The 13,104-nt window shown below is 43.6% G+C and overlaps 1 protein-coding gene across 4 annotated transcripts in view; it reads left to right on the plus strand.

Annotated features, from left to right (window-relative positions):
- Positions 1-12,714, plus strand: part of pomgnt2 (protein O-linked mannose N-acetylglucosaminyltransferase 2 (beta 1,4-)) — a 36,648-nt gene extending 23,934 nt beyond the window's left edge. For 3 of the 4 annotated variants that reach the window (XM_061692251.1, XM_061692250.1, XM_061692252.1), the window contains one exon: positions 1,963-4,160. In XM_061692251.1, coding sequence (XP_061548235.1) covers positions 2,008-3,807 — 1,800 coding nt within the window. In that variant the 5' untranslated portion in view covers positions 1,963-2,007 and the 3' untranslated portion in view covers positions 3,808-4,160. Of the gene's footprint in view, positions 1-1,962; positions 4,161-11,889 lie in introns of those variants that run through there. The other variant, XR_009769576.1, reaches the window with a different exon arrangement.
- The last annotated feature ends 390 nt before the right edge of the window (positions 12,715-13,104 follow it).

Raw genomic sequence — 13,104 nt, forward strand, 5'->3', positions numbered from 1 at the left:
TTCACCCATGCAACATCAGTGATTAATAATTGTGGGGAAATTACTAGCTTCATACGAAATCCTGACTTTGCCTTCTCACACTCTGACTCAACGCATTAAACGCTCACACGCTCATTTAGTTTAGCCCAGCGACCACACACATGATGTACTCTTTTCGATTTTCGTATGCCTCATTTTCTTTCTTTCGTTTACCCTTAGTGTTATTTTCTTTTTGTAGTTTGTAGTTGTGTGTTTCATTAAATATACCATGAAATTCCACTCTTGGTTGTATTTTGTGTGTGTTCTGAATTTAAGTAAACCTCTGTAATCTAGGACTCAAAATGTCGTAGAGTGTAGCAACCTCCAGATTCTGAGACTGATTTAAAAAGGTTTGTCGTCATTTCGCCTAAAGTTAAACTTGAAAAATTTTACGTGGTGCCCTTTGAGACATTAGTTTGATTTTAACAGTCAAATCGAATTTTACGATAAACCGGAAGTAACGCAAACGTCGCTCCTGGCTTATTACTTTATCCTAAATTAATTACAATTCTTATTTCATACATAATCGCTACAAAAGCAATACCACCGCTTTTTTTTTTCAATTCGACACTTGTTCATAAAATAAAAAATTGCTGGTGTTGCCTCATTTAAAATACAGCTACTTTCTGTTAACTACATTTCATTCAGTAGCAAAAAGTCTAGATCATAGGTTGTAATGGTGTCATTAATCAACATTTATTTTATTATCTAGTGACCTGATATTGAAAAGAGCTAATCTCACAGAGATAACTGGAGACAATGGTTTGATAGATTCACATTTTATCCTCACTATTTGTAGTTCTACTTTTATTCCATATTTCTTTGACCAACTTTCTGTCCCTTGTAATTACAGGGATAAAAAAATGCCTCATCTCCATAGGGGTCTGACTTATTCTGGAAAAGATCCCGCACATATCAGTCAGATTTGGAGATAAGATTCTTCATGGGTGGAGCAGGGGCCCTTAGTATCTTCGTGGATGTTGGTTTCAGGCGAGGGGGGATGGGAGGAAGATCTTGCCGTGGTGTGCGTTGGATTCCAATATTGACAATAGCCTTCATCCTGTCCGTCAGACCTAACAGGGCATTTAGGCTTAGTGGAGAGTGAGTTTTGCGTTGGGCTTCAGTCATTTTTTTCTCTCTGAATGTATTAGTTATGGAGGATTTAGAGGCATTTGAAGTGCTTGTTTTTATTTTATTGTTATTTTTTTTTAATTCCACAAAGATGGCGGCCACTTGTCACATTGGTACTGGGAAATGGTTTCTCAACAGTCGTACCCTGACTTCTATGATATATATATATATATATATATATATATATATATATAATTTTTTTTCCCCCAATCGTAACTCAATTTACTCGTACAGCCAATAATTGAAATTATCCTTATCCTTTTACTCTTTTGATTTCTTGTGCCCGTCTGACTGTGGGACGTACGACCACAGTTTTTAATGATGCGATGGCTCTTTTTTCCCACTGTAATTGTCTCTCTTCTGTCTCAGACAACTAAAATCTTCCCCAGCAGAGCAAGCTTTCAGGATGATGTTGAATAGAATGTAGAGTAGTTCCATTTCTTTCTACATCATGTAGTTGTAGCCATATGCTCATAGTTTTTACTAAAGTTCAAATTTTATGGTTTTGATTTAAAGTTTCCCTATCCAGTCTGACAATGAGAACAACCACCACCTCAACCATTTCCCTTAATTAACAGATACTGCTTATAGTAAAGTATGTGGTGAACACTGATATTCTCTGATTTTTAAATAAGTATCATTGGAACCCTAATAATGGAAATCCAGCAATATTTATCTCCTCAGGTTATGGTTTTAATCTTACGTTTAACCTTGTTCTTGCTCTCATTTCATACCCTGTCCTCCTTCTCCCCTCTCTACCCCCCTCTTCACCATCCCTTCCATCAATCTTCTCTTCCCAATTCCTGTCAGCAGATGTTTGTCTCATTCTGAGACTGAAGGTCTTCAACAACAGGAGTGATGCACACTTCAGTGGTCGGCTGCAGAATGAGTTTGGGTTTACTTTTTAATGGACTGCTTGTCTCTGTGGTAGCAGCTTTACTTTGGGAATACTCCAAGTTAAGAGAACATGCTACTGTGCTCGAGGAAGAGTTGCACATGACACAGAAGTCCCAAGATTTGACAAAAGCTCATATCGACTATCATCTAGCTCTACAGGGTCTACATGAAGATGGTACCCGTATGGTGTGCAGCAGCAAAATGCACACTGATCGCATCTGCAGCTTTGATTATCTTTGCTACTGTACAGAGGCAGATGAGTTTGTATTCTTCCATTCAAATTCCTCCATTATGTTGCCAAACTTGGGTTCCAGACGATTCCAACCTGCTCTGCTTGACATGTCCTCAGTAGAAGATCACAATACCCAGTATTTCAACTTTTTAGAGCTTCCAACTGCTGCTTTGAAGTTCTTGTCCAAGCCTGTGTTTGTACCAGATGTGACATTAATTTTTAACAGGTTTAATCCTGACAACTTAATGCATGTTTTTCATGATGATCTGCTGCCAGCCTTCTTTACTATGAAACTGTATTCAGATCTTGATGACCGGGCACGTTTGGTGTTCATGGAGGGTTGGGGTGAAGGGCCACATTTTGACCTGTACCGACTTTTAAGCAACAAACAGCCACTTCTCAAACAGCAGCTAAGAGACTTGGGAAAGCTAATTTGTTTTACTAAATCTTATGTGGGTGTATCCAAGATGACAACTTGGTATCAATATGGGTTTGTTCAGCCGCAAGGGCCCAAGGCTAACATTTTGGTCTCAGGAAATGAGATTCGACAGTTTTCTAAAGCTGTTATGCTTAAAATGAACATCACAAGAATTGAAGAGGTGGAGAAGGATGCTGGTAATGCTAGAGATGATAATAAGAAGGATGAATACATAGTTGTGTTCAGTCGGTTAACAACAAGGCTAATACTGAATGAAGCTGAGTTAATGATTGCACTGGCTCAGGAGTTCCAGATGAAAGTCTTTAAAGTTTCCCTGGAGGAACAATCATTTCCTAGCATTGTCCAGGTTATCAGTGGTGCTTCCATGCTCGTGAGCATGCATGGAGCCCAGCTTATCACCTCGCTTTTTCTCCCCAGAGGAGCTGTTGTGGTTGAACTTTTCCCCTTTGCTATAAACCCAGAGCACTATGTCCCATACAAAACCCTTGCCAACCTTCCAGGCATGGATCTACACTATTTTTCATGGAGAAACACCAAGAAGGAGAACACTGTTGGCCATCCAGACAGACCGTGGGAACAAGGAGGTATAGCTCACTTAGAGAAGGAAGAGCAGGAGCAAATATTGGCAAGCCAGGAAGTCTCAAGGCACCTGTGTTGTCGCAACCCTGAGTGGCTCTTTCGAATCTACCAAGATACTCTCATAGATATCCCGTCACTCCTGGTCGTTCTCAGGGAGGGCATGAAAACTAGGCTAAGCTTCAAGAAGTCCAAACCTGTCAGTAAGATTCATCCAGGTAGGGTCAGACAACCCCAGTGTCAAACCTCGGTGCAAGCCACTGACAAGGCACAGCTTACGATCTCTTGGAAGATCCCATGGAATATGAAATACCTGAAAGTGAAAGAGGTTAAGTATGAGGTTTGGATTCAAGAACAAGGAGAAAATACCTACATGCCTTACATCCTTCAACAGCTAAACTACACGTTTTCAGAAAATATTAAGCCTTTTATCACCTACATGGTATGGGTCAGGTGTATATTCAACAACAACCTTCTGGGTCCCTTTGCAGATGTTCTTGTGTGTAGAACTTGAGGCAGTATGTTGCTGTACAATTGTAATATTATATGTTGTATTCATTTTTGTTTTTGACCTTCAAGATATAATGAAGTCAATGTTTTTAATTAACAATTGCCCTGTCACGCAAAGTTGTAACTTAACAATTATGGAGTGGAGTTAAATTTGTAACAGTTTTGAAAATAGTAAATGTGATTTTTGGTGTGAACAACCCCAATTCCAATGAAGTTGGGACATTGTATTAAACATAAATAAAAACATAATACAATTATTTGTATATATAATCATGTTCAACCTATATTTAATTGAATACACCACAAAGAGACGATATTTAATGTTCAAACTGATAAACTTTATTGTTTTGAGCAAATAATCCTTAACTTAGAATTTTATGGCTGCAACACATTCCAAAAAAGCTGGGACAGGTGGCAAAAAAGACTGAGAAAGTTGAGGAATGCTCATCAAACACCTGTTTGGAACATCCCACAGGTGAACAGGCTAATTGGGAACAGGTGGGTGCCATGATTGGGTATAAAATAAACTGATTAAAAAAAAAAAAAAAAAAAAGGAGGTTCCCTGAATTGCTCAGTCATTCACAAGCAAAGATAGGTCAAGATAGGCCTCTTTGTGAATAAGAGCGTGAGAAAATAGTCAAACAGTTTAAGGACAATGTTCCTCAATGTACAATTGCAGGAATTTAGGGCTTTCCTCATCTACAGTCCATAATATCTTCAAAAGGTTCAGAGAATCTGGAGAAATCACTGCATGTAAGCGGCAAGGCCGAAAACCAACATTTAATGCCCGTGACCTTCGATCCCTCAGACGGCACTGCATCAAAAACTGACATCAATGTGTAAAGGATATCACCACATGGGCTCAGGAACACTTCAGAAAAACAATGTCAGTAAATACAGTTCGGCACTACATCCGTAAGTGCAACTTGAAACTTGACTATGCAAAGCAAAAGCCATTGATCAAGAACACCCACAAACGCCGCCCGCTTCTGATGAAAAGTGGAAAAGTTTTCTGTGTCCACATTTCAAATTGTTTTTGGAAATTGTGGACGTTGTGTCCTCCGGGCCAAAGAGGAAAAGAACCATCCGGACTGTTATGGACGCAAAGTTCAAAAGCCAGCATCTGTGATGGTATGGGGCTGTGTTAGTGCCAATGGCATGGGCAACTTACACATCTGTGAAGGCACCATTAATGCTGAAAGGTACATACAGGTTTTGGAGAAACATATGCTGCCATCCATCTTTTTCATGGTTATGCCTACTTATTTCAGCAAGACAATGCCAAACCACATTCTACAGCGTGGCTTCGAAATAAAAGAGTGGGGGTACTAGACTGGCCTGCCTGCAGTCCAGACCTGTCTCCCATTGAAAATGTGTGGCGCATTATGAAGCGTAAAATACGACAACGGAGACCCCTGACTGTTGAACAGCTCAAGCTGTACATCAAGCAAGAATAGTAAAGAATTTCACCTACAAAGCTTCAACAATTCGTGTCCTCAGTTCCCAAAAGTTGTTAAAAGAAAAGGTGATGTAACACAGTGGTAAACAAGACCCTGTCCCAGCTTTTTTGGAACGTGTTGCAGCCATAAAATTCTAAGTTAATGATTATTTGCTAAAAACAATAAAGTTTATCAGTTGGAACATTAAATATCTTGTCTTTGTAGTGTATTCAATTCAATATAGGTTGAACATGATTTGCAAATCATTGTATTCTGTTTTTATTTGTTTAACACAACGTCCCAACTTCATTGGAATTGGGATTCTGAAAGGTTACCCACTTTTGTGTTTACTTTTCCTGTTGCCTAAACTAAATACATACAGTGAAATCTTGATACCTTGTCTCATATTCATCTTTTCATGTCAACCCCAAATGATTTCAGTCTAAAATACAGTGGAACCTCGGGTTACGAACGACCCTGTTTCGAACAATTAGGGTTACGGATAAAGTTTCTGTTGAAAATGTAGCTCCAGTTACGTATTATTTTCGGTTTGCGAATGGTCTTGGTATGGATGAATGGAAGGATTGTTGTTTTGCTTCTACTGCAGCTACGTGACGATCATTGACTGCAAATTTATTTAAAAAAAAACAAAAAAAAAACAGAAGTGGGTCACAAAAACGGACAAGGAAGTGGCCATACACTGGGTACAAAAGTATTCGCACCGCCTTAAATTTATCACTCTTTGTTATATTGCAGCCATTACTAAAACCATTTGTTAATTTTTATTACTCAATGTACACACAGAACCCCATATTGACAGAAAAAAACAATTGTTGAAATGTTTGCAGATTTATTAAAAAAGAAAAACCAGTGTGTAAAGAACACCCAAAAATGGTGAGTAAGAAAATGATTTGAATTGTGTCTGACTTTCGGTTCCAAAGTTTTAGTCAAGAATGTCCCTCCATTGTAAGTGAATGTGGTGTGAAGGGTTTGGTCTGGTTAGGGTTTGGAAGAAAAATGTGGTATATTTGTCAAAGTCTAAATTTTTCTTCCAGAATTTTTTTGTAGTTCTTTTAAGGTTGGAATTACACTTTTATTTTATGACATTTGCTCTAGATGGCTTCCCATGGACTCACCACCTGTGGGAGGGGCCGTAGGGGTCGGTTGCAGTGTTAGCTGGGCGGTGGTCAAAGGCGGTGGCCGAAGGCGGGGACCTTGGTGATCCGATACCTGGCTACAGAAACTGGCTCTAGGGACGTGGCATATCACCTCTCTGGCAGGGAAGGAGCCCGAGCTGGTGTGTGAGGTTGAGAATTTCCGACAAGATATAGTTGGGCTTGCCTCCACACACGGCTTGGGCTCTGGAACCAGTCCTCTTGAGAGGGGTTGGACTCTTTTCCACTCTGGAGTTGCCCATGGTGAGAGGCGCCAAGCAAGTGTGGGTATACTTATTTCCCCCCGGCTCGGCGCCTGTTCGTTCACCCCGGTGGACGAGATGGTAGCCTCCCTCCGCCTTTGGGTGGGGTGACGGGTCCTGACTGTTGTTTGTTCCTATGCACCAAACAGCAGTACAGAGTACCCACCCTTTTTGGAGTCCTTTGAGGGGGTGCTGGAGAGCGCTCCCGCTGGGACTCCATTGTTCTGCTGGGGGACTTCAATGCTCACGTGGGCAATGACAGTGAGACCTGGAAGGGCATGATTGGGAGGAAGGGCCCCCCCAATCAGAACCAGAGTGGTGTTCTGTTATTGGACTTCTCTGCTCACCACGGATTGTCCATAACAAACACCAAGTTCAAGCATAAGGGTGTCCACACGTGCAATTTGCACCAGGACACCCTAGGTTGCCGTTCGATGATCGACTTTGTGGTCGTGTCATCGGACTTGCGGCCGCATGTCTTGGACACTCTGGTGAAGAGAGGGGCGGAGCTGTCAACTGATCCCCACCTGGTGGTGTGTTTGCTCTGATGGTGGGGAAGATGCTATGTTTGGGCCTGCAGGCGGTCTGCTGGGAACATCTGGCAGAATCCCCTGTCAGAAGGAGTTTCAACTCCCACCTCCGGCAGAACTTCATCCACGTCTCGGGGGAGGTGGGGGACATTTAGTCTGAGTGGACCATGTTCCGCGCCTCAATAGCCGAGGCAGCCGATCGGAGCTGTGGCCGTAAAATATAGTTGATGCCTATTGTGGCGGCAATCCCCAAACCCGTTGGTGGACACCAGCGGTGAGGAATGCCGTTAAGCTGAAGAAGGAGTCCTATCGGGCCTTTTTGGCCTGTGAGACTCCTGAGGCATCTGATGGGCAGCGGCTGGCCAAGCGGAATGTAGCTTTGGTGGTTGCTGAGGCAAAAACCTGGTCATGGGAGGAGTTCGGTGAGGGCATGGAGAATGACTTCCGGACGGCTTCGAGGAAATTCGGGTCCACCAACCGGCGTCTCAGGAGAGGGAAGCAATGCCCCATCAACACTGTGTATTGTGGGGATGGGGCGCTGCTGACCTCGACTCGGGATGTTGTGAGTCGGTGAGGAGAATACTTCGAAGACCTCCTCAATTCCATCGACAGGCTTTCCCATGAGGAAGCACAGTCTGGGATCTCTCAGGCGGACTCTCCTATCTCTGGGGTTGCAGTCACCGAGGTGGTTAAAAAACTCCTCGGTGGCAAGGCCCTGGGAGTGGATGAGATTTTCCCGTAGTTCCTAAAGGCTCTGGCGTTCAACCGTGTCCCTCGGGGGTGCTTCGGGAGTATGGGGTAGCGAAACCCCTTCCACGGGCTTTTCGGTCCCTGTACGACCGGTGTCAGAGTTTGGTCCGCATTACCAGCAGAAAGTCGCACTCGTTTCCAGTGAGGGTTGGACTCTGCCAAGGCTGCCCTTTGTCACTGATTCTGTTAATAATTTGTATTGACAGAATTTCAATTCAGATTCTGCAGTCGAGGCGTAGAGGGGGGCCGGTTTGGTGGCCTCAGTATTGCATCGCTGCATTTTGCAGATGATGTGATTCTGTTGGCTTCATCAGGCCATGATCTCCAACTCTCACTAGAGCGGTTTGCAGCCGAGTGTGAAGTGGCTGGGATGAGAATCAGCACCTCCAACTCTGAGACGATGGTCCTCACTCGGAAAAGGGTGGAGTGCCCTCTCCAGGTCGGGGATGAGATCTTTCCCAAAGTGGCAGAGTTCAAATATCTTGGGGTCTTGTTCACAAGTGAGGGAAGAATGGAACGGGAGATCGATAGGCAGATTGGTGCAGCGTCTGCAGTAATACGGACTTTGTATCGGTCCGTTGTGGTGAAGAAGGAGCTAAGCCGAAAGGCGAAGCTCTCGATTTACCGGTCGATCTACGTTCCTACCCTCACCTATGGTCACGAACTGTGGGTCGTTACCGAAAGAACGAGATCCCGGATATAAGCGGCCCGAAATGAGTTTCTTCCACAGGGTGTCCGGGCTCTCCTTTAGAGATAGGGTGAGAAGCTCGGTCATCCGGGAGGATCTCAGAGTAGAGCCGCTGCTCCTCCACATCGAGAGGGCTACCACATGCTTTGAGGCAGGGAGGCTGCGCCGAGGCCTGGAAATTTTGGGGGGGAATTGTGTCACGAGACCCTCGTCAACAGGTAGCCCCGGTCACCCTGAGTCGGTTAGGGTTAAACCCTAACCCTATCTTTTCTGTTCCTGTGCAAGCTACCATTCCCAAGTTATAACATTTTGTTCGTAAACTAGGGGGCAGCACTGAGCAACATTCAATCGACGATAACTCTGGAACAGGTACGTTGCACGGAGACGGGACCAACTTGCCCAGAAAGGACTCGGGATGGGCTACGACATACATGAAGGATGCGAGGCTGCGTCGAGGTCGTGGATTTGACTCCCCCTGATGGCAGGGTTTTGAGTAGTAATTGGGTTTTGAGTAAGAAGATAGCATAGGATCTGGCTCCTTCTGGTGGGAGGGTTATGGTAATTTAGTTTTGGGTAAGGGGATAACTAATGGGGACACTTGGATGATGCTCGCTCCGGTTAGGGTTAGGTTAAGGAAGTGGGGATGTCGAATGCATCCCATGCTCGGACACAAGTAACACATACGGTTCCTTTCTTCGTTTTAGGTTAAGAAACTTTTACCAAACATTTACACCCATCAATACTTTCATTTTCCTACATGGGTAAATATTTATATATTTAGGTGGGACGGTGGACGACTGGTTTGAGTGTCTGCCTCACAGTTCTGAGAACTGGGGTTCAATCCCCGGCCCGGCCTGTGTGGAGTTTGCATGTCCTCCCCGCCGTGCCTGCGTGGGTTTTCTCCGGGCTCTCCGGTTGCCTCCCACATCCCATAAACATGCATGGTAGGTTAATTGACAGGTGTGAATGTGAGTGCGAATGGTTGTTTGTTTGTATGTGCCCTGCGAGTAGCTGGCAACCAGTTCAGGGTGTACCCCGCCTCCTGCCCGATGCTCCAGCACGCCCGCGACCCTAGTGAGGAGAAGCGGCTCAGAAAATGAATGGATGGATGGATTTATATATTTAATGTGGAGGGGAGCTCTCGTACACTCTAAATCCAAATCCTCATTCTATATACATATGTGCATATATGAGCATCCCCATATTTGCAACAATACACCCACATACATATACACACAAAGGATATTTAAACCTTCGAAGGAGGTCAATAATACCAAAAATGACCAGCAGAGTGCAGCAGAGGGTCACGGGCTCAGGGCCAAAAAAGCGTTCCTTTCCAAACCATTTCCCTTGTGTATATTTTCTCTATCCATCTAACTTATAATTAAGGTCAGGATGAAAAAAAAAAACACGGCACATTTCAGTCTCATGGTTAAGGTTGGAATAAAAAGATGTGTGCATATCATCCTTAGTCCTATTTCACCTAGGTTTAGGGCCAAGCTCCTAGTTCTAAGGTTTGGGCTATGAAAAGGAACTACATTCCAGGTAGCCAGTTGGTTAAGGTTATAGTAAAATAATGTGTAGCAGTATATTGTGTACCTTTTAGAAAACTTAGGTTAAGGTTGGGGGTATGGGGGAAAAACATCCAACATAATTGGTTAAGATTAGGGTAAAATATGTAACACTATATTATATAATATCTATCCCAAATCGGTTAAGGTTAGGGCTAAATTATTGCCTCTGAGGTTAGGGCTATGAAAAAGGAAACTCATCCCAAGTAGCAGCCAGGTTAAATTTAGGATCAAAAATGTACCAGTATATTGTGTATCTATACAAAAATAGGTTAAGGTTAGGGTTATGGGAAGAGAGCGCATCCAAAAAGAAGGGGTTAAGGGATTACGGTTAGGGTGAGATATATAACCCTATATTATATTTATCTATCCCAAACAAGTTAAGATTAGGGCTAAATTATTGCCTCCATGGTTAAGGTTTCGGGAGAAAAAGGCAGCAGCAATACCCAATAAATCCATGCGATAATCCCAAACGGCGAGACAGTCTGGAGATGAGGGACACACACATAATGCTCAAACGGTCACACATTTAAATTAAAAAGTGAGCAACACGTTTATCAAAGATTAGCAGATAACATTGGTTAGTAAAAAAATATTTTTAAATGTTTTTTTATTCTTTTATGGAAACACCGCAAATCACACACCAATGTCAAGTCACACCTTCATCTCCGGGAGCCCACCCCAATCCCAGGAACCATATCCACTTCAATTCCTATGCATATGTCTTTAATCCGAAGATAATCCATATGCATACATATTAGTGGTCCTATAAAAACAGAATTTATTTCTAAACTTAACTGTACACTTTATGCCACTTTAGAGGACAAAAACTCACTTCCGAAGTAGAGCCTTCAGGATAGGTTTACTCCAGAGGAATGAGAAGATAAAGGGGGGGGGGGGGGGGGGAAAACTTAAAATTCTTCAAATTTGTGTCAATTAAGACCTATCCAATTTTAAGCCTTTTTATAATGACCCGTGATACTCAGGTGAATGACATCGTCGTCGTCAATGGAAGAATAAATATTGCTATTCAAATTCATGCATATTGTGCTCCAACAATCACGAACATTAAACGTTAAATATACATGTATCAATACTGAGTCATTCACATGAGTCTTTGACCATTGTTTATTTACATTAATGGGTTTAATTTTCCGGCGGCACGGTCGCCGACTGGTTAGAGCGTCAGCCTCACAGTTCCGAGGACCCGGGTTCAATTTTATTACGTGTGGAGTTTGCATGTTCTCCCCGTGCCTGTGTGGGTTTTCTCCGGGCACTCCGGTTTCCTCCCACATCCCAAAAACATGCATTAATTGGAGACTCTAAATAGCCCCTAGGTGTGACTGTGAGTGCGAATGGTGGTTTGTTTGTATGTGCCCTGCGATTGGCTGGCAACCAGTTCAGGGTGTACCCCGCCTCCTGCCCGATGACAGCTGGGATAGGCTCCAGCACGCCCGCGACCCTAGTGAGGAGAAGCGGCTCAGAAAATGGATGGATGGATGGGTTTAATTTTCCAATAGCCATTACATTTCCAGTTCAACTCCACCTTCCAAATACTGTTTCCAGATAAAGTGCATAAACTGCCATAAACCCATCCCCAAAACGTATTTTCAACGTTCTTCCCGTCTCATTTACATACATTTTATTACATTTCTGACATTGGATGGCATATACCACATTCATGGTTCCAGGACTCAGCTGTTGGTGTATCGGTTGGCCCTGGCCCGTGACCCTGTTAAAAATGAAAGGTGAGTGTCCAAAAAAAGATGCAATCCTTACATTCCTGATTTTTACAGTGATCTAAAGCTGTATGAACCAACAAATCCCCCAAGTTTAAATTTCTTTGAAAAGCAGTTATCGTTTTAAATCTTTTCAGTGGGTCACATCTTTCTTGTGTCCATTTGAAGTTATTTTTCATTTCCACATTTAATTTATTCAAATCCCGTGACTATGTCATGACCATTGGGATGAGTGGGGAATCCTCCCTCTTTTTCTTGTAGGCCCCATTCCCCTGGAATAAGAGTGAAACTTCTGCTTTAATCTTGCGAAGAAAACGCTTCGAATAACACCTGTCTCAAGGCTCTAAAAAGGGTCCTTGGAGCTAACTCTGCATCCTCAGGATATGTACAAATTCTGTTAAAGCGAATTAATTGAGATTTAACAATACCTTTGAAAGTATGCTGTGGATGATAACTCATTTGATATAAAATAGAATGTCTATCTTTAAAATACACCTTAGTGGCCAAGGTTTTTAATTAGTCTCCTGTTCATTTTCTACAACGAACACAGTATACATCCATCCATTTTCTACCGCTTATCCGAGGTCGGGTCGCGGGGGCAGTAGCTTTAACAGGGATGCCCAGACTTCCCTCTCCCCAGCCACTTCCTCAAGCTCGAGGCGTTCCCAGGCCAGCCGAGCGTGTCCCTGGGGTCTCCTCCCGGTGGGACGTGCCCGGAACACCTCACCAGGGAGGCGTCCTGGGAGGCATCCAAATCAGATGCCCCAGCCACCTCATCTGGCTCCTCTCAATATGGAGGAGCAGCGGCTCTACTCTGAGATTCTCCCGGATGACCGAGCTTCTCACCCTATCTCTAAGGGAGAGCCTGGACACCCTGCGGAGGAAACTCATTTCGGCCACTTGTATCCGGGATCTTGTTCTTTCGGTCACGACCATAGGTGAGGGTAGGAACGTAGATCGACTGGTAAATCGAGAGCTTTGCCTTTTGGCTTAGCTTCTTCTTTACCACAACGGATCGATACAAAGTCTGCATCGCTGTATCGATCCGCCTGTTGGTCTCCTGTTCCATTCTTCCCTCACTCGTGAACAAGACCCCAGGATACTTGAACTCCTCCACTTGGGGCAGGATCTCATCCCCAACCTGGAGAGGGCACGCCACCCTTTTCC

This window comes from Phycodurus eques, chromosome 12 (genome assembly GCF_024500275.1).
Source record: "Phycodurus eques isolate BA_2022a chromosome 12, UOR_Pequ_1.1, whole genome shotgun sequence".
NCBI classification, from domain to species: domain Eukaryota; kingdom Metazoa; phylum Chordata; class Actinopteri; order Syngnathiformes; family Syngnathidae; genus Phycodurus; species Phycodurus eques.